Genomic DNA, 22,754 nt, shown 5'->3' with positions numbered 1-22,754 from the left:
AGAATGAAATACAACGTAATGTACAATGCAGTCAGTTTTTGATGGTGTCAGTGTCACAGTTGTGCAGTGACTGCTGCTTTTCTGTGGTTTGTACCACACCCACTCAGCAACACCTATAAAAAATAATTGATAAGAGCACGGAAGCGGTCTGTGAGCCAGCAATTAAAAATACACTAAATATGAAACACATTTTAGTAGTATGTCAGTGCTCTCTCCTGATCTATTCTTAAAGTAAAAGTTGTTGGTGAAAGGTGTTTAAATTTAAATTTCAAAGACTAAGTTACATTTATTTAAGAAAAATAATCTCATTAGCAACTGATTGTTGATACTGACTCTGTCAAAATGAGTGAAGCTTATTCAGAGCAATTACAATCATGCATACAAAAAAAAGACAATGTGTTTTAAACCAAAAGAGAAAATGTGTTCCACTGGGTTTCAGTTATTCACAATATACAAGGCAACAGACCAAACATCTGAACTTTGTGCCACTGGTACACTGCTGAACTCCGACACAAAGATCTGACGAAACCGCTGAAGCATCTGTCTGATTTGATAGAAGTATTTATATACATTTATATAGTAACCTGTGCCCAAACTGTTGTTTCAGGAAAAAAAGAGCAATAATTAACTGGATGAAGCACAGTATAATAAACAAACTCAATCATTCATGCCAAACTCCTGTTAAACATCTGCACTTTGTGCCACTGGTACACTGCTGAACTCTGACACGAAGATCTGACGAAACCGCTGAAGCATCTGTCTGATTTGAGCGGGAATATCCATGACATGGAGGTAAACCAAGGGGTTCAAAACACTATTCAGACACACAAGACCACGACTGATCTGATGAGCGCTAAGCACTCCCTCATCCCATGCTGGACGCATCTTCTGTTTGATCAAAACTCTTGAATAAAGGCTGAAGTTCTTAAAAATATGATAGGGGATGTAACAAACCGAGAAGAGCAAAATCAAGATGAACATCAACTTTAAGCTTCTTTGTTTCACCACCTTATCAATGGTATTAATGCGGCAGAGAACAAGAGTCACATGTCCATAGGAGCCAAGTAAGATAAGGAATGGGATAACAAACCCAGTGAGAGTCCAGCCAACACTGTATTTCAGGTAATCCTCCACATAGTCATAAGAGGTGGTATGGTAGCATTTTTCAGTTTTATTTTTTGAGTTTTTAGGGAAGAACATATCTGGAAAACTTTCAGCACTCACCAACAGCCAAACCACAACTGAGATAGCTACAGAGTGAGTCACAGTTATTCTTCCCATCGCTTTCATTGGATGGACAATAGCCAGGTACCTGTAGACACTAATACAGGTGAGGAATCCAATGCTGCCGTATAAATTCAGGTTGAAGCAGAATCTTGTGATCTTGCAGAAGGCATCTCCAAATATCCATTTACTGTCCATAAAATAGTACGCTGACAAAAATGGGAGAGTTGGCAGGAACAAAAAATTAGCAATTCCAAGGTTCAGAAGAAACACATTAATATGTCCAAGAATTTTCCATTTCTGCAGCAGAGACTTTAGTCCCCATACATTAGCTCCGAGACCAATGATGAAGACAAAGGTGTAAATAGCAGGCAGAGTTGTATACTCATAGACTGAATGAAACCAGTAAGTTGTATTCATTCTGTTTCCTAAGAAGACAATACATTCAAACTCTTCAGTGGCAGAGGTGGTTTTTGAAGAGCAGAGAAGGTATGACCTGTTTGTTCAAAGAAAACTTCCTGTCTGACACATTTCAGTCATCTCAAAGTCCTATTTGACATCTCAGAGTAACGCCTCATGCACAGATTCACACATGCGTATAATCTCTATGTAGGCTGTTTCCTTGTTTGTGCATAAAAAAGGAAGTGCCAAAAAAAAAAAAAAAAAAAAAAAAAAAATTACATACCCTGTTGGTTAAAATTCAAGAAAAGGGGATTTCTAAAACTAAAAATAGGTGCTTCTACTAAAAATGTTGTTTGAAAGTCTTTATGGTGTAAACCCACAGTCTACATCCACATGTTATTTTGTAAAAGGTCTGCAGTCAGTATTAATACATGTAACGCTAACAGGAAGAGAGACAGGTGAGTGACTTTAGCAGACAAAGGGCAGGTGCATCATGTATTTATCAGGGTTAGCCGTACTGAATGCTTGGGTGGGCAGTTTTATGGCTGAAAAGAAAGGCAAAAATTTCCCTTCAGTGAGAGTTTTGAATATGAAAGTGAGAGTTTGTCTGTGTCATGAACCTTGGTTCACACACACAGTGGGTACTCAAAATCTGACTCAATACAAAATTCACAGAAACTATGTACAAATTTATTTCTTTAACAAAAATGAACAGGAACAACAAAGAGAATGATAATATAACTCAAGCTGAGGAAACCGGGAACTGAAATGCCCTGGGAAGCTGTGATCAGGACCGTGGGAAGCTGCAACAGAAAGGGGAACAATTACCTGAGTGCAGGAAAGTGGTGAGTTAACAACTAAACACGAGTTAGAATATGGGTTACAATCAGAGTCAGACTGTGGGGCTCGGAGGGGAAGGTGTCCATGTGAGAAAGTCCAAGGAGGGATAAATGGAGTACTGGCAGGAGATGTCTTCAAATGCTGGACAGTGACCTGACGAAGGGCTGTGGCGACCGGTTTAGCTTGCGAGACATGGAACATTGGATGTACGAGCAGCGGGATGTTCTTAGCATCTAACTAGACCTTCTGCCCTGGCCGATACTGGGGTGCAGCAGAGGTTGGCATAGTGTGCGTGTCGCTTCTTGGTCTTCTTGGTCATTCAAAAAAAAAAAAAAAAAAAAATCCCAGAGCACGTCATTGACCAAGGTTTTGGAACACCGCAGGGGAGTTAGTTAAGCCAAACAGCAGGACGTCTTGATGCAGGACCGAATACTTAAAGTGCCTCAGTGGACTTTTATAGGTGGTCTTCCACTCATCCCCCTCATGCATCTGAACAAGGTGATAGGCGTTCCGTAGATACAACTTAGTAAGAGTGGTAGGCACTTGAAGAGACTCAAAAACAGAATTGATTAGGCATTCTTTATGGTAATGTCATTCAATCCCTGGTAATCAATACAAGGTTGCATGCAGCGACTTTTTCCCCACAAAGAAGAGACCCGCAGCGACCCAATCAATGTGATGATTATGTTTCTGTAACCACAGATAACCAAGAATAAGTGGGGTGTCAGGAGAAGGAAGAGTGAAGAAGGGAATTAATTCATTATGGTTTACGGAGGTGATTAATTTTACTGGTGCAGTCTGATGAGTAATGGAAGAGGTTCTAACGGTGTGAGTGGCAATTTTAACTCTCTTGCTAGCTTAACGTCCATTAAATTTTGCTCCACTCCGGGGTCCAGTGAAGGTATTATTGGTGGTCACTATGGCAACAGTTAATAAAAAAAAAAATCGGGGTCTTGCTAAACTTAAAGCACTCCCCACCTGTATCCCTGGGCCTACCGGTGGGCTGGCTCGTTTGGGCAAACCGGGCAGCCTGCGATGTGGTGTCCTGGCTTCCCGCAGTACAAGCAGTCCACGGCCCAAAAACGGTGTTCCCTTTTCCTCTGGCAAGGGAACACCGTTCACTGACCACCTACCGATGTGTTCTGGAGGAGGGGGTGATGCCAAGCGGGCACCCCTAGCTGCGGGCACAGATGGGAGCATAGGTGGTGCAGTGCAGAACTCGGGACGCAACACAGGTCTTAGAAGCCTAGACCATTGTTCAGCTTCCCTCTCTCACAGACAATTATCAATTCTGCGGGAGAGGGAAACCAATTCCTCAATAGGGCTGCCACGATTAGGTGGGTCACAATTACGTCGACTATCAAAATCGTCTACGACTAATTTAATAGTCAACGCATCGTTTGAAGCTTTGTAAGATGTTGAAAGACACAGGAATAAGTAGTAGGATTTAAGAGTGTAATAACGGACTGAAACAGAAGATGGAAGCACTGCATCTACAAGGATGCCAGCTGCCAATAAACGCCAAAGAAGAAAAAGAAGAAGCAGCTTTTGGTGTATCGTAGCTGTGTCTAAATTCAGGGGCCGCATCCTTCGGAAGCCGCATTTGTAGACCGATCATGTGACCATGACGCGATGAAGGCTGAAACTTCGAAGATTCCTCCAAATGCGGCCGACAAATGTGTCCTCCTTTTCCCCAGATTTGAAGAATGGGCCGGGTGTATTCTTCACGGCTCAACCCATCCCAGAATTCATAGCGTGGCCTAGCCAATTCCAGTTTCCAACAATGGCGGCAGCTACTTAGTTTTAATATTACTCTTTCTGGGTCACAAAATAAACTTTTAAGATATTTTCAGGTGAGAATGTAGCTGTGTAAACTTCAAATATCTGCTCGATTTATCAAGACATCACATATTTGCAAAAAGTGCTCCAAGGTTTTCGGAGACATCTGTTACCCACTAGCTCGATAGGTGACCCAGGAGGTCAAGGTACACTAGAGCTGGTGAGAACACTGGACTCCCAGCACATTGTTTTCAAACCCCCCACGGTCAGGTTAAACATGATATATAACTCACTTAGATAACTTAAAAATGTTATTGTTTGGCTTTCTTCAGTGTTTTATTTGTTCCTAAGTAAATCGGTTTGACTGAGATTAAAGTTATAGCTGAATAAAGCTGAATGAACATCAAACAGAAAACTGATAAAGCTGAAGTGTGAGATGGTAGAGAATTTAATTAATGCCCTGTTATATTTTAGATAGCAAGGAGCAGACAGCTGACTTTATTTAACTCCACCGAGACAATCTGCAAATTTCATTAAAAGTTTAATAAACATCATTTTGTCTTTATACAACATGCCACATTCACTTTCTTCTATGCTTTTTCAGTGCTTTCTTAAGCTAACATTCACACTCCAATGGATGCATTAGAGATCATCTTGGGGTTAGTATCTTACCCAGGATACTTGGCATGCAGACTGGGTTGAACCACTAACCTTTCGATCAGTAGATGACCTGTTCTACCTCCTGAGCTACAGCCACCAGCAAGTAAGTGTAAAGAAGTGTTGCACAAGCAGCATCCATTTGATTACTTCTGCAACATGCCTTTTCTGTTTACGTTATAATGTGACTATTGCGGCTCCTTCAACCAACGGCCGCGGCAGGCTAAACATGAGGACACAGATGACGCGCAACAAAAAAAACGCATAAAATACACTTCTGTACCATTTGCTCCTTTTATTCCGCATGCAACTGTCCAATATACAAATCAGCACATGGGATTAACTATTAAACAAATGCACAGACTGCACAAACAAATACCTGCAACTCACAAAGAAATGCACCAATTACTATGACAAATTACAACTTGGCCTATGGCATCAATTAGTGCATAAATATACATAAACCATCAAGTTACAGTCAAAATACATGAAAATAATTCAAGCTGCGCTCAAGCTGCAGTCAACAGAAGGTTTTGCCTCATGCTCACCCTACCTTTCTGCTCGTCAACATCAGGTGCGGTGAACAGGTGAGTGCAACCACATTTATCACCTAACACACCCATGAGACACGCCCCACACCCGTGCACCAATACAGTGAGTCCATTTAAACCAACCCACTTAATCAAAAAAGAGCAACTCATATGGCTCCTACAGTGACCATTAGGAACTATTATTAGAAGGTACAGTATACATTTTCATTGCTATACAGATATATATGACTCCAAGGTTTATGTATCCATAAAGTCAGATAACACTCACATTTATTAGTTAAACTGCAGGAATGTCATAAAGACACAGACCTGAGTGAGTTTGTGCTTATAAATAATATTCTAAGCTTTTGTACGTCTTAGAAACGTGATAACTAAGTATCTAACCAGATGCTTACTCTGGACGGCATCACTTTGCCCTCCAGAGGACTCACCAGAAAGAAAGACCATGTGTGTCTCATACTGGCTTCTCTTCACTGGCTCAAAAATCCTTCTCCTCATATACAAGGTCTTTAATAATCGGACCCCACCAGCTTATCTTAAAGACCTCATAGTACCATACCACCCCAATAGAGCACTTTGCTCCCAGGCTGTGGGCTTACCTGTGGTTCCTAGGGTATATAAAAGTAGAATTAGAGGCAAAGCCTTGAGTTTTCAGGCCCCTCATCTGTAGAACGGCTCCCAGTTTAGATTTGGGAGACAGACACCATCTCTGCCTTTAAAATTAGGCTTAAAATTTTCCTTGTTGCCAAAGCATAGTTTGGGCTGGATTAGATGACCCTGAATCCTCCCTTAGTAATGCTGCATGATTCTACTTGAGGTTTCTTCCTTTTGACAAATGCATGCACGTAGTGCATCGTCTGATTGCTAGAGTTTTGTCTGTATTGATGTAGAGTGTTTACCTTATAATATAAAGCACCTTGAGGTGACTGTTTCTACGACTTGGCACTATGAAAATAAAACTGATTAAACTGCTTGTTCACAAGAAGTGTTTTATTCTATGACTTGAAAAGTACTAAGAAAATATAAAATATATCATGGTGGATATGTTTTGCTTTCAAATTAATTAAGCAGTAGCACTTTATAATATGATCTACTGTACAGCTAAGGCTGTAATTCTTACAAAATTAAATTGCAAATGCAATTAAAGTGCAATTTCTGTGAAATCAGGGCATAAAATTGCAATTAAATGTCCTTTTTATGAAATTAGTCAAATGCTAGTCATATGCCATAATAAAAAGTGCTGCTAAACATTATGTTTTAAAATCTTCATACAGCAAACCAACAGTGAATGTCCTATGGTCTGGTTTAGCAGTTTAGTTAGCAGTTAGTATTACACGCAGGTCTCTATGAGAGAATAATTCAGCAATAAAAGTGTAGATGAATAGTAATATATATCAGGTTCAAGTGTGTTTACAGGGTGACACCAGAGCAAGGACAGTACAGGTAAGAGTCTCCCTCTGGTGGTAATTTAAAATATGAACACATAGTGTTTCTGAAGCATCTGTGAACTCCTTAATATTGTTTTTATTTTTTATAAATATAGAATTAAACAATCATATTTTAACATCTTCTAAACGAAAGAGAACTGAAATAATCAGAATTATATTTTCTCAGTTTTGTATTGTTCTTAAAGCACTTCTTTAACGACTTTTTTAATCACATGACTGTATATGCTGCCATACAAAGTCCAGCTGACGCAGGATCTGGTTATCTAACTGAAGGCATCTAATATCACTCCCATTCTTGCCATCAGTGGCGGTCCTAGCCTGTTTGGCGCCCCGGGCGAACACGCCGTCTGGCATTAAGAGGGCGTTGTCAGTCTGTCTTTCACTGGTTTGATTTTGACAGAGAGCAGGGCTGGGTAGCCGTAGTTTTTGTTGACCGCAGCACAACGAGTTTCCCCTTGTTGCATTAGAGCCTGTGATGTTTTAAGAGTTTGAATCGCGAGCCGATCACATTGCTCTGTAAACTTTTCAAGCACTTTAATAAACAAGCAAGCAATTCCACCTCTCGCATTATTGCGTGAAGTTGACAGCGCGTCAGGCAAATAGGCAGGCTCCATCCCCGGCCTCTAGCGACTGTGGAAGTCGCTACACTCCTCCTCTTCTTTTCTCTTTTTTTTAAACTTTAAAAACGGGTTGTGTGTGAGACTTTAAATCAACAAAATATAAAATATACATTTTAAATTGTTATTGATCCCTTTACCCCTGGTCCTAAAGTATATATTTATTTTCTTACTCTTCTTATATTTATTGTTTGTTTACTTGCACTGCTGTAACTAGAGCCTCGTCATCTCATCTCTCTATATACTGGACTGTATGTAGCGGAGATGACAATAAAGCTCTCGCGCTCACTTTTCGCGTATAGAATTTTGAAAAAACATCGGTGCAAATTATAAGTCTGTATCATAATGTCTGGTGTTTTCGTGTTTGTTGTATGTTTTTATTTTATTTTATTTTGCGAGTTGGTTATTAGATGCTGCTCCAGCCAGCCAGAGAATCCCCCGCCGCCCCGCCCTCTCCTCCCTGTGCCGCAAGCAGCAGGTGCACCTCGCAAACGGAGGGCGCCCTTACTCCCAGCAAATTGGCGATAGAAAACCGATCGGTGCCTATGCCATTCCCAATATGCGCTGGCATGATGTCGGGGCAGCATGAGTACGAGCATTTTTTTTTTACCGATGCCCGTGATGCCGCCCCCCACCACGATGCCGCCCCGGGCAACCGCCCGTGTCGCCCGTATCTAAAACCGCTACTGCTTGCCATCACAACATGCACAGTAGCTGTACTCGTTGTCATTAGGCTGAAGCAAAATGGAGGACTCAAGTGCAGACACAATGGAGACAGCTTCATAAGATTCAGAGTCTTCATTATTCACAACCACAATTTGTTGTGAACAGATGCTGGTACAGGAGAGGAGAACAGCAGAGGGGAGTTAATCCAACAGTTCCAGATGTTTCTCTTCTGGTGACCAAGCAGTGACCAAGAATGTGTTGAGAAACTGTTGCTCACTTGAATGAGTCTGTTTATGGGAGGGGTCGTTGTTTAGAGCGTAGGAGGAGGAATCAGACTACAGGTGAGGGATTCAAAGTTAAGATCAGTTCCAAGGATTCAGGTAAATTGTACAGGTAAGTAATGTGTTCTTGAGCCACATGGGGATAAGCTGGACATAAGCAGGCACAGACACAGGTTAGCACAGAGGAACAGAGGACCAACAACAACAGTCACCTCCCATGGCCACCCAGATTTACTCATCCAATAAGTGAAGAACTTAGTGATGATGGATGGATCCAAGATGAACGACTGAGGAATCCAGGACGGTTCCTCTGATCATATCCTTCCCACTCCTCAAGGTATTGAAGGTCTGAGGGTGTATGCTATATGACCATAATCACGACAGGTGGTGGGGGGTTGGCTAGAGGACACAAATGACTAAACAAGACAAGTTTAACCTGGCATTAGTAGAAGAAATCATTACTGTCTCTATCTTATAAACACCAATGTAGCATGGAGTCAGTTTCTTGGACAGAGATTTTAGAGGTTTGTCTTTGGAGGATAACCAAACTTTCTTAACTTTGAATGTAGCAGGTGGCTGGCATCCTGCATCAACCCGCCAGGCATTGGTTCTTGTGCACTCTGTAGAAGAGAGTGTCCTATTTGGTTCCTTGCCCAACAACTCATTCAAAAATGCTTAAATCAATCAAGGAGATGTCATTTTACACTGCTGACCACATGGACTCACTTCTGAGTATTAAATAGGGCACACGTCTTTTGTTTGCCATGCATATATGTTGCCATTTTTTCATGTGCAGCAACACCATCTCAGTAAACTTTTCACTTAACAAACAAACAAGCTGTATTCATCACATACACAATCACACAGAGTACAACGTGGAGTGAAATGTTTTGTGTCCAAGCTGCAGACATAGCCGTGCCATTCCAGGGCTTGGTTTTTAGCATGGGGGATCTAGCCAGGACCCTTACTGGATGGGAATTGAACTTGCGACTTGATGCTCTAAGACCTGCCTCTATGTATGTTTTCCACTCTTGCTCTGGCAAGTATTCATCTTATGCCCATGTGTCAAAACAGAGACCTCAGATGTTTAGAAAAGTGTTGGCACAAAGGTGCATACATTTCTTTGGCACTTTACATCTAATTAACCTATGAATGTACCAGTGGTTTGCTTGTTGCTTCATTGGAGTGTAGCATAAAATTAAATTCCATGTAACTGAAAATGTGGCAGCACAGCTGTAATCCCAAAGCCCTTCTTAACGTGGATCTGCTCGTAGCGTACAGGGTGCTGCACACAAACAATCTGATGATGTGGAGACTCCAGCCACACTTAAAGTAACAGGGAACAACTTTATGAGGTGACCAACGTGTTTTGGCTTGTGGCCTTGATCAGGGTCATTTGTTGCTGCACACAAACAAGCAGAAAGCTCTGTATGTTTTCATGCTGTAGGCAGCAATGAAGCAATTTCCCTTTTTAAAGTGTTAAATCCTGCATGCTTAGCTGATAAAAGTAAGAAATGGGGAAGTTAAAAGAGCCATCACTCTTCTATACCCTTCTGGGTTGTTTAATTTCAAAGTTTAAACACTTTCATGCTTTTCATCACTTGTTTTTTTGTTTTGTTTTTTTACCACCAAACATCCACAAAAGTGCTTTTGGGTGTGGTAGCCACAACAAATGTATCTATATCAGCAGTCACTACATCATCTTTAATGACAGCCAGCATTCTGTGGATGATTACTAATCACATAAAAGTAAATGGAAATGTAAAAAATGGGCCCAAAATTTTCATGATGCCATGCTTGCTTTTAAGTGTTAAAATCATGAAGTTTTGGAGGATAACTGTAGAATTTCTGTTGTCAATAGAACGTTCATATTAACAACTTGCCATTGATAGTGGCTTTGGCTAAGTATTTAAAGCTAATACAGGATGATAATAACAATCTGAGTTATTTGTATTATCAGGAGACCAACATTTCCCTAACAGGTTCCTGTTTAAACAGAAAGAAACCCTGCAGAGCACGGTTTCATCCCCCACCCCGACAGTAACAATCATCTTATTACTCCAACACAACAAGGCATAACAAGTGCAAGTTTATCTAAATGATCAGTTTATTTTGAACATGTTTAACATGTTCTATACACAGATATGTGACCACTAATTCCAACGCATCATTAATGAAAAGAATGCAGTGTTTAAAGAATGAAATACAATGTAATGTACAATGCAGTCAGTTTTTGAAGGTGTCAGTGTCACAGTTGTACAGTGACTGCTGCTTTTCTGTGGTTTGTACCACATACACTCAACAACACCTGTAAAAAAACATTTGATGAGAGCACGGAAGCGGTCTGTGAGCCAGCAATTAAAAATACACTAAATATGAAACAAATTTTAGTAGTATGCCAGTGCTCTCTCCTGATCTATTCTTAAAGTAAAAGTTGTTGGTGTAAGTGTTAAATAATACATATTTCAAAGACTAAGTTACATTTATTTTAGAAAAATAATCTCATTAGCAACTGGTTGATGATACTGACTCCGTCAAAATGAGTGAAGCTTATTCAGAGCAATTACAATCATGCATACAAAATAAAGACAATGTGTTTTAAACCAAAAGAGAAAATGTGTTGCACTGGGTTTCAGTTATTCACAATATACAAGACAACAGACCAAACACAGAAATAGAAGTATTTATATACATTTATATAGTAACTTGTGCCCAAACTGTTGTTTCAGGAAAAGAAAGCAATAATTAACTGGATGAAGCACAGTATAATAAACAAACTCAATCATTCATGCCAAACTCCTGTTAAACATCTGCACTTTGTGCCACTGGTACACTGCTGAACTCTGACACAAAGATCTGACGAAACCGCTGAAGCATCTGTCTGATTTGAGCGGGAATATCCATGACATGGAGGTAAACCAAGGGGTTCAAAACACTATTCAGACACACAAGACCACGACTGATCTGATGAGCCCCAAAGACTCTCTCATCCCATGTTGGATACTTCTTGTATCTTGAATAAAGTACTCTTGAATAAAGGCTGAGATTCTTAAAAATTTGATAGGGGATGTAACAAACCGAGAAGAGCAAAATCAAGATGAACATCAACTTTAAGCTTCTTTGTTTCACCACCTTATCAATGGTATTAATGCGGCAGAGAACAAGAGTCACGTGTCCATAGGAGCCAAGTAAGATAAGGAATGGGATAACAAACCCAGTGAGTGTCCAGCCAACACTGTATTTCAGGTAATCCTCCACATAGTCATAAGAGGTGGTATGGTAGCATTTTTCAGTTCTATTTTTTGAGTTTTTAGGGAAGAACATATCTGGAAAACTTTGAGCACTCACCAACAGCCAAATCAAAACTGAGATAGCTACAGAGTGAGTCACAGTTATTCTTCCCATCACTTTCATTGGATGGACAATAGCCAGGTACCTGTAGACACTAATACAGGTGAGGAATCCAATGCTGCCGTATAAATTCAGGTTGAAGCAGAATCTTGTCATCTTGCAGAAGGCATCTCCAAATATCCATTTACTGTCCATAAAATAGTACGCTGACAAAAATGGGAGAGTTGGCAGGAACAAAAAATTAGCAATTCCAAGGTTCAGAAGAAACACATTAATATGTCCAAGAATTTTCCATTTCTGCAGCAGAGACTTTAGTCCCCATACATTAGCTCCGAGACCAATGATGAAGACAAAGGTGTAAATTGCAGGCAGAGTTGTATACTCATAGACTGAATGAAACCAGTAAGTTGTATTCATTCTGTTTCCTAAGAAGACAATACATTCAAACTCTTCAGTGGCAGAGGTGGTTTTTGAAGAGCAGAGAAGGTATGACCTATTTGTTCAAAGAAAACTTCCTGTTTGACACATACGGCAGTCATCTCAAAGTCCTATTTGACATCTCAGAGTAACGCCTCATGCACAGATTCACACATGCGTATAATCTCTATGTAGGCTGTTTCCTCGTTTGTGCATAAAAAAGGAAGTGCCAAAAAATAAAAAAATACATACCCTGTTGGTTAAAATTCGAGAAAAGGGGATTTCTAAAAATAGGTGCTCTACTAAAAATGTTGTTTGAAAGTCTTTATGGTGTAAACCCACAGTCTACATCCACATGTTATTTTGTAAAAGGTCAGCAGTCAGTATTAATACATGTAACGCTAACAGGAAGAGAGACAGGTGAGTGACTTTAGCAGACAAAGGGCAGGTGCATCATGTATTTATCAGGGTTAGCTGTACTGAATGCTTGGGTGGGCAGTTTTATGGCTGAAAAGAAAGGTAAAAATTTCCCTTCAGTGAGAGTTTTGAATGTGAAAGTGAAAGTTCTTCTCAGTGTCATGAACCTTGGTTCACACACACAGTGGGTACTCAAAATCAGACTCAATACAAAATTCACAGAAACTATGTACAAATTTATTTCTTTAACCAAAATGAACAGGAACAACAAAGAGAATGATAATATAACTCAAGCCGAGGAAACCGGGAACTGAAATGCCCTGGGAAGCTGTGATCAGGACCGTGGGAAGCTGCAACAGAAAGGGGAACAATTACCTGAGTGCAGGAAAGTGGTGAGTTAACAACTAAACACGAGTTAGAATATGGGTTACAATCAGAGTCAGACTGTGGGGCTCGGAGGGGAAGGTGTCCATGTGAGAAAGTCCAAGGAGAGAGAAATGGAGGCTCAGGGAGATCCCTTGCACGCAAAACAGGCAGGAGGACTGGCAGGTCTTCAAATGCTGGACAGTGACCTGACAAAGGGCTGTGGCGACCGGTTTAACTTGCGAGACATGGAACGCTGGATGTACAAGCAGCGGGATGTTCTTAGCATCTAACTAGACCTTCTGCCCTGGCCGATATTCAGGGGCTGGGGTGCAGCAGAGGTTGGCATAGTGTGCGTGTTGCTATTTGGTCTTCTTGGTCATTCAAAAAATCCCGGAGCACGTCATTGACCAAGGTTTTGGAAAACCGCAGGGGAGTTAGTTAAGTCAAACAGCAGGACGTCTTGATGCAGGACCGAATACTTAAAGTGCCTCAGTGGACTTTTATAGGCGGTCTTCCACTCATCCCCCTCATGTATCTGAACAAGGTAATAGGTGTTCCGTAGATACAACTTAGTAAGAGTGGTAGGCACTTGAAGAGACTGAAAAACAGAATTGATTAGGCAGTGGGTATTTGTTCTTTATGGTAATGTCAATCAATCCCTGGTAATCAATACAAGGTTGCATGCAGCGACTTTTTCCCCACAAAGAAGAGACCCGCAGCGACCCAATCAATGTGATGATTATGTTTCTGTAACCACAGATAACCAAGAATAAGTGGGGTGTCAGGAGAAGGAAGAGTGAAGAAGGGAATTAATTCATTATGGTTTACGGAGGTGATTAATTTTACTGGTGCAGTCTGATGAGTAATGGAAGAGGTTCTAACGGTGTGAGTGGCAATTTTAATTCTCTTGCTAGCTTAACATCCATTAAATTTTGCTCCACTCCGGAGTCCAGTGAAGGTCTTATTGGTGGTCACGATGGCAACAGTTAATAACAATCGGGGTCTTGCTAACCTTAAAGCACTCCCCACCTGTATCCATGGGCCTACCGGTGGGCTGGCTCGTTTGGACGAACCGGGCAGCCCGCGATGTGGTGTCCTGGCTTCCCGCAGTACAAAAACGGTGTTCCCTTGCCAGATGAAAGGGAACACCGTTCACCGACAACTACTGATGTGTTCTGGAGGAGGGGGTGATGCCAAGCGGGCACCCCTAGCTGCGGGCACAGATGGGAGCATAGGTGGTGCAGTGCAGAACTCGGGACGCAACACAGGTCTTAGAAGCCTGGACCATTGTTCAGCTTCCCTCTCTCACAGACAATTATCAATTCTGCGGGAGAGGGAAACCAATTCCTCAATAGGGCTGCCACGATTAGGTGGGTCACAATTACGTCGACTATCAAAATCGTCGACGACTAATTTAATAGTCAATGTGTCGTTTGAAGCTTTGTAAGATCCTGAAAGACACAGGAATAAGTAGTAGGATTTAGGAGTGTAATAACGGACTCAAACAGAAGGTGGCAGCAATGCATCTACAAGGATGCCAGCTGCCATTTAACACCAAAGAAGCAGCTTTTGGTGTATCGTATCTGTGTCCAAATTCATGGGCCGCATTTGTAGACCGATTATGTCACCACGACACGACGAAGGCTGTCCAAATTCGAAGACTCCTCTAAATGCGGCCGACAAATGTGTCCTCCTTTTCCCCAGATTTGAAGAATGGGCCGGGTGTATTCTTCAACCTATCCCAGAATTCATAGCGTGGCCCAGCCAATTCCAGTTTCCAACAATGGCGGCAGCTACTTAGTTTTAATATTACTCTTTCTGGGTCACAAAATAAACTTTTAAGATATTTTCAGGTGAGAATGTAGCTGTGTAAACTTCAAATATCTGCTCGATTTATCAAGACATCCCATATTTGCAAAAAGTGCTCCAAGGTTTTCGGAGACATCTGTTACCCACTAGCTCGATAGGTGACCCAGGAGGGGTCACACTAGAGCTGGTGAGAACACTGGACTCCCAGCACATCGTTTTCAAACCCCCCCGTGGTCAGGTTAAACATGATATATAACTCACTTAGATAACTTAAAAATGTTATTGTTTTGCTTTCTTCAGTGTTTTATTTGTTCCTAAATAAATCGGTTTGGCTGAGATTAAAGTTATAGTTTTTACACAGCTGAATAAACGTCAAGCAGACAACTGATTATCAGAAGTGTGAGATGCTCGAGAATATACTCCAATGCCCTGTTATATTTTAGATAGCAAGGAGCAGACAGCTGACTTTATTTAACTCCACCGAGACAATCTGCAAATTTCATTAAAAGTTTAATAAACATCATCATTTTATCTTTGGAGCGCTTTATACAACATGCCACATTCACTTTCTTCTATGCTTTTTCAGTGCTTTCTTAAGCTAACATTCACACTCCAATGGATGCATTAGAGAGCATCTTGGGGTTAGTATCTTGCCCAGGATACTTGGCATACAGATTGGGTTGAACCACTAACCTTTCGATCAGTAGATGACCTGTTCTACCTCCTGAGCTACAGCCACCAGCAAGTAAGTGTAAAGAAGTGTTGCACAAACAGCATCCATTTGCTTATTTCTGCAACATGCCTTTTCTGTTTACAGTGGCTTGCAAAAGTATTCGGCCCCCTTGAACTTTTCCACATTTTGTCACATTACAGCCACAAACATGAATCAATTTTATTGGAATTCCACGTGAAAGACCAATACAAAGTGGTGTACACATGAGTGGAACGAAAATCATACGTAATTCCAAACATTTTTTTACAGATTGTCACAGTCCTGGGTCGGTGACCCAGTGTTTTGAGTTTCTTGTGTCTCTGAGTTTTTGTATTATGATCTTAGTTCCCTTTATTCCCCCAGTTTATACTTTAGTCTAGTGTCTTAGTTTGGCTTTCTTGTATTCTCTTTGGTTCTCTGAGTATTTAATACCTGCCCTCTGTGTCTCTTTGTTGTTGTTCTGTGTTTCTTAGTTGCTCTGTCTCCCCTAGTTTGCGTCTGTGCTACTTCCTGTTTTACTTTGAAGGTCCATGTCTCTTGTGAGTGTATCCTACTTTGCTCCCTCATCTCGTCAGTTCTGATTTATCCCAGCTGTGCTCCCCTTCTGTGTCTCATTCCCCTCGTTACTTCCCAGTGTATTTAAGCCCTGTGTTTCCCTGTGTCAGTGTTGCGATCTCCCTCATGCTGTGTGTGAGTCTCCCTGTGTCTCCTGGTATGCATTATAATTAGCTTTTCCCAGTTTAGTTTTGCATTGTTTGTGTTCTAGTCTCCAGCAATAAAGCTGTGCTTTTGAGTTCAAGTTCTGTTCCCGTGAGTTTGCGTTTGGGTCCAATCCCTGCCTGCCACACAGCCGAAACATGACACAAATAAATAACTGAAAAGTGGGGTGTGCGTAATTATTCAGCCCCCTGAGTCAATACTTTGTAGAACCACCTTTTGCTGCAATTACAGCTGCCAGTCTTTTAGGGTATGTCTCCACCAGCTTTGCACATCTAGAGACTGAAATCCTTGCCCATTCTTCTTTGCAAAACAGCTCCAGTTCAGTCAGATTAGATGGACAGCGTTTGTGAACAGCAGTTTTCAGATCTTGCCACAGATTCTCGATTGGATTTAGATCATGTATGATTTTCGTCCAACTTTTCATGTGTACACCACTTTGTATTGGTCTTTCACGTGGAATTCCAATAAAATTGATTAATGTTTGTGGCTGTAATGTGACAAAATGTGGAAAAGTTCAAGGGGGCTGAATACTTTTGAAAGCCACTGTACATTATAATGTGACCATTAGGAACTATTATTAGAAGGCACAGTATGCATTTTCATTGCTATGCAGATATATATGATTCCAAGGTTTATGTATCCATAAAGTCAGATAACACACACATTTATTAGTTAAACTGCAGGAATGTCATAAAGACACAGACCTGAGTGAGTTTGTGCTTATAAATAATATTCTAAGCTTTTGTACGTCTTAGAAACGTGATAACTAAGTATCTAACCAGATGCTTACTCTGGACGGCATCACTTTGCCCTCCAGAGGACTCACCAGAAAGAAAGACCATGTGTGTCTCATACTGGCTTCTCTTCACTGGCTCAAAAATCCTTCTCCTCATATACAAGGTCTTTAATAATCGGACCCCACCAGCTTATCTTAAAGACCTCATAGTACCATACCAGCCCAATAGAGCATTTTGCTCCCAGGCTGTGGGCTTACCTGTGGTTCCTAGGGTATATAAAAGTAGAATTAGAGGTAAAGCCTTGAGTTTTCAGGCCCCTCATCTGTAGAACGGCTCCCAGTTTAGATTTGGGAGACAGACACCATCTCTGCCTTTAAAATTAGGCTTAAAATTTTCCTTGTTGCCAAAGCATAGTTTGGGCTGGATTAGATGACCCTGAATCCTCCCTTAGTAATGCTGCATGATTCTACTTGAGGTTTCTTCCTTTTGACAAATGCATGCACGTAGTGGATCGTCTGATTGCTAGAGTTTTGTCTGTATTGATGTAGAGTGTTTACCTTATAATATAAAGCACCTTGAGGTGACTGTTTCTACGACTTGGCACTATGAAAATAAAACTGATTAAACTGCTTGTTCACAAGAAGTGTTTTATTCTATGACTTGAAAAGTACTAAGAAAATATAAAATATATCATGGTGGATATGTTTTGCTTTTAAATTAATTAAGCAGCAGCACTTTATAATATGATCTACTGTACAGCTAAGGCTGTAATTCTTACAAAATTAAATTGCAAATGCAATTAAAGTGCAATTTCTGTGAAATTGGGGCATAAAATTGCAATTAAATGTCCTTTTATGAAATTAGTCATATGCCATAATAAAAAGTGCTGCTAAACATTATGTTTTAAAATCTTCATACAGCAAACCAACAGTGAATGTCCTATGGTCTGGTTTAGCAGTTTAGTTAGCAGTTAGTATTACACGCAGGTCTCTATGAGAGAATAATTCAGCAATAAAAGTGTAGATGAATAGTAATATATATCAGGTTCAAGTGTGTTTACAGGGTGACACCAGAGCAAGGACAATACAGGTAAGAGTCTCCCTCTGGTGGTAATTTAAAATATGAACACATATGAACACATTGGATGGAGCAGCTCTCATTTCTAGAAATATGGACAAATTTATTAAACCCCCCAAAATCTGACTATCCAGAGTTGGGACCAGGAAGCAGAGTTGCAGTCTTACACGCCTCTCTGCAGCTTCTCTCCTCCCGCTACCCCCCCAAAAAACCATCTCCATTGAGACTGTGTCAGCTCCCAAACAGACAAAAAACAAACCAAAAACCAGCAATAAAAAACTTAAACATAAAAAATCAAAAAGAAAGAACAATACAGAATCCACATCTGAACCAAAGAGTAAAACAGTGAAATGTGGATTATTAAATATTAGGTCTCTCTCCTCCAAGTCTCTGTTAGTACATGACTTAATAATTGACCAACAAATCGATTTACTCTGCCTTACAGAAACCTGGTTGCAGCAGGATGATTATGTTAGTTTAAATGAATCAACACCCCCGAATCATTCTAACTACCAGAAACCTCGAAGCACAGGCCGAGGGGGCGGTGTGGCAGCAATTTTTCACACCAGTCTATTAATTAACGAAAGACCAAGACAGACTTTTAATTCATTTGAAAGCCTGATGCTTAGCCTTGTCCACCCCAGCTGTAAAACTCAGAAACCAGTCTTACTTGTTATCATCTATCGTCCACCTGGGCCTTACACAGAGTTTCTCTCTGATTTCTCAAACTTTTTATCTGATTTAGTGCTCAACTCAGATAAAATAATTATTGTGGGTGATTTTAACATCCATGTAGATGCTAAAAATGACAGCCTCAAAATTGCATTTAATCTGTTATTAGACTCAATTGGCTTCTCTCAAAATGTAAAAGAACCCACCCACCACTTTAATCACACTCTAGATCTTGTTTTAACATATGGCATAGAAACTGAACATTTAACAGTGTTTCCTGAAAACCCTCTGCTGTCTGATCATTTCCTGATAACATTTACATTTACAATAATTGATTACACAGCAGTGGAGAGTAGACTTTATCAAACTAGATGTCTTTCTGATAGTGCTGTAACTAAGTTTAAGAATATAATCCACCCACTGTTATCATCTTCAATGCCCTGTACCAACATAGAGCAGGGCAGCTATCTGAACGCTACTCCAACAGAGGTCGATTATCTTGTTAATAATTTTACCTCCTCACTACGTACGACTCTGGATACTGTAGCTCCAGTGAAAACTAAGGTCTCAAATCAGAAGTACCTGACTCCGTGGTATAATTCTCAAACACGTAGCCTAAAGCAGATAACTCGTAAGCTGGAGAGGAAATGGCGTGTCACAAATTTAGAGGATCATCATTTAGCCTGGAGAAATAGTTTGCTGCTTTATAAGAAAGCCCTCCGCAAAGCCAGAACATCTTACTATTCGTCACTGATTGAAGAAAATAAGAACAACCCCAGGTTTCTCTTCAGCACTGTAGCCAGGCTGACAAAAAGTCAGAGCTCTACTGAGCCAACAATCCCTTTAACGTTAACTAGTAATGACTTCATGAACTTCTTCAGAAATAAAATTTTTATCATTAGAGAAAAAATTACCAATCATCATCCCACAGATGTAATATCGTCTACAGCTACTTTTAGTACCATTGATGTTAAGTTAGACTCTTTTTCTCCAATCGATCTTTCTGAGTTAACTTCAATAATTACTTCCTCCAAACCATCAACGTGTCTTTTAGACCCCATTCCTACAAAACTGCTCAAAGAAGTCCTGCCATTAATTAATTCTTCAATCTTAAATATGATCAATCTATCTCTAATAATTGGCTATGTACCACAGGCCTTCAAGGTGGCTGTAGTTAAACCCTTACTTAAAAAGCAATCTCTAGACCCAGCTGTCTTAGCTAATTATAGGCCAATCTCCAACCTTCCTTTCATATCAAAAATCCTTGAAAGAGTAGTTGTCAAACAGCTAACAGATCATCTGCAGAGGAATGGCTTATTTGAAGAGTTTCAGTCAGGTTTCAGAGCTCATCACAGCACAGAAACAGCTTTAGTGAAGGTTACAAATGATCTTCTTATGGCCTCTGACAGTGGACTCATCTCTGTGCTTGTCCTGCTAGACCTCAGTGCAGCGTTTGATACTGTCGACCATAATATCCTATTAGAGCGATTAGAACATGCTGTAGGTATTACAGGTACTGCACTGCAGTGGTTTGTATCATATCTATCTAATAGACTCCAATTTGTTCAAGTAAATGGAGAGTCTTCTTCACATGCTGAGGTTAATTATGGAGTTCCACAGGGTTCAGTGCTAGGACCAATTCTATTTACATTATACATGCTTCCCCTAGGCAGCATCATTAGAAGACATAGCATAAATTTTCACTGCTATGCAGATGATACGCAGCTCTATCTATCCATGAAGCCAGGTAACACACACCAATTAGTTAAACTGCAGGAATGTCTTAAAGACATAAAGACCTGGATGGCCGCTAACTTCCTGCTTCTTAATTCAGATAAAACTGAGGTTATTGTACTCGGCCCTGAAAATCTTAGAAATATGGTATCTAAGCAGATCCTTACTCTGGATGGCATTACCTTGGCCTCCAGTAATGCTGTGAGGAACCTTGGAGTCATTTTTGACCAGGACATGTCCTTCAAGGCACATATTAAACAAATATGTAAGACTGCTTTCTTCCATTTGCGCAACATCTCTAAAATTAGAAATATCCTGTCTCAGAGTGATGCTGAAAAACTAGTTCATGCCTTCATTACTTCCAGGCTGGACTACTGTAACTCATTATTATCAGGATGTCCTAAAAACTCCCTGAAAAGTCTTCAGTTAATCCAAAATGCTGCAGCAAGAGTACTGACAGGGACTAGAAAGAGAGAGCATATTTCTCCTGTTTTGGCTTCCCTTCATTGGCTTCCTGTTAAATCCAGAATTGAATTCAAAATCCTGCTCCTCACATACAAGGTCTTAAATAATCAGGCCCCATCTTATCTTAATGACCTTGTAGTACCATATCACCCTATTAGAGCACTTCGCTCTCGCTCTGCAGGCTTACTTGTTGTTCCTAGAGTATTTAAAAGTAGAATGGGAGGGAGAGCCTTCAGTTTTCAGGCCCCTCTTCTGTGGAACCAGCTTCCAGTTTGGATTCAGGAGACAGACACTATCTCTACTTTCAAGGTTAGGCTTAAAACTTTCCTTTTTGCTAAAGCATATAGTTAGGGCTGGACCAGGTGACCCTGAATCCTCCCTTAGTTATGCTGCAATAGACGTAGGCTGCCGGGGATTCCCATGATGCATTGAGTTTTTCCTTTCCAGTCACCTTCTCACTCACTATGTGTTAATAGACCTCTCTGCATCGAATCATATCTGTTATTAATCTCTGTCTCTCTTCCACAGCATGTCTTTCATCCTGTTTTCCTTCTTTCACCCCAACCGGTCGCAGCAGATGGCCGCCCCTCCCTGAGCCTGGTTCTGCCGGAGGTTTCTTCCTGTTAAAAGGGAGTTTTTCCTTCCCACTGTCGCCAAAGTGCTTGCTCATAGGGGGTCATATGATATGATTGTTGGGTTTTTCTCTGTATTTATTATTGTGCTATCTACTGTACAATATAAAGCGCCTTGAGGCGACTTTTGTTGTGATTTGGCGCTATATAAATAAAATTGAATTGAATTGAATTGAATAGTGTTTCTGAAGCATCCGTGAACTCCTTAATATTGTTTTTATTTTTTATAAATATAGACATAAACAATCATATTTTAACATCTTCTAAACAAAAGAGAACTGAAATAATCAGAATTATATTTTCTCAGTTTTGTATTGTTCTTAAAGCACTTCTTTAACGACTTTTTTAATCACATGACTGTATATGCTGCCATACAAAGTCCAGCTGAAGCAGGATCTGGTTATCTAACTGAAGGCATCTAATATCACTCCCATTCTTGCCATCACAGCATGCACAGTAGCTGTACTAGAGCAGGGCGATATGACCAAAAATATTTATCACGATATACATTTGAATATTTGCGATAACGATATAACTGACGATATAATTGACACTAGACAAATTACTTTACAACTCCACAACTTTATTAGCGCAAAAAAAACCCCATCAATGTATTTTCACTTAAACAAGCAGCTGGTTTTTTTTATGTGCATTAATGCTATATAAAAATTTAACAGTGCAAATGCAAATCCTTGCTGACAGTTTAACCAAAAGGCATTTCCAGTGGAAATTGGCCGACATATCCTCAGCATAACCATGTATAATATCCACAAAACTTAAAAAGAGGTTATACACACACAATACGGTAATATTATGTTTAGGGTTGCCAACTCCCTGAAAAATAAATAAGGGACGCCTCATGGCCAGGGATGGGCGACCCGATTGTCTTCACATTTCCCAGTGTGGGGAATTTCTTAGCTCTTTTTTTGTGTGTGAAATTATTTTTTTTAACCATTTGACAAAGTGCGTCCCTTTTCAGCTCAATACTTTTGTTTCTAAATACGGAACGATTCCGTTTTTCAAGGGACGGTTGGCAACCCTAATTATGTTGAAGCACAGTACGTAACACTTCGCGAGGCTCCTGCCTACGATAGCCGTAATGCTCTGAAAATCCATCAAGCGGTGCGGGTTCGTAGCTTAGCAAAGTCGCACTAAAACATCAGACAGATTTTCCAGCGCC

General features: G+C 40.5%; 2 protein-coding genes across 2 annotated transcripts; both read right to left on the bottom strand.

Annotated features, from left to right (window-relative positions):
• Window positions 1–324: 324 nt before the first annotated feature.
• Window positions 325–1,644, bottom strand: LOC134618404 (P2Y purinoceptor 1-like). The gene has a single exon (XM_063463780.1). It carries the CDS (start codon window positions 1,642–1,644, stop codon window positions 682–684), a length of 963 nt encoding a protein of 320 aa, XP_063319850.1. The 3' UTR covers window positions 325–681.
• Window positions 1,645–11,267: 9,623 nt separating this feature from the next.
• LOC134618401 (P2Y purinoceptor 1-like) lies at window positions 11,268–12,233 on the bottom strand. The gene has a single exon (XM_063463778.1). The coding sequence runs from the start codon at window positions 12,231–12,233 to the stop codon at window positions 11,268–11,270; it is 966 nt and encodes a 321-aa protein (XP_063319848.1).
• Between the last annotated feature and the right edge of the window lie 10,521 nt (window positions 12,234–22,754).

The sequence above is a fragment of the Pelmatolapia mariae genome, linkage group LG20, assembly GCF_036321145.2.
Source record: "Pelmatolapia mariae isolate MD_Pm_ZW linkage group LG20, Pm_UMD_F_2, whole genome shotgun sequence".
In the NCBI taxonomy this organism is placed as follows: Eukaryota; Metazoa; Chordata; class Actinopteri; order Cichliformes; family Cichlidae; genus Pelmatolapia; species Pelmatolapia mariae.
This window is presented reverse-complemented; position numbering and strand designations above follow the sequence as displayed.

Bases quoted from the DNA above. Each gene is read 5' to 3' on its own strand.
- LOC134618404 (XM_063463780.1), bottom strand. From the start codon at position 1,644: ATGAATACAACTTACTGGTTTCATTCAGTCTATGAGTATACAACTCTG.
- LOC134618401 (XM_063463778.1), bottom strand. From the start codon at position 12,233: ATGAATACAACTTACTGGTTTCATTCAGTCTATGAGTATACAACTCTG.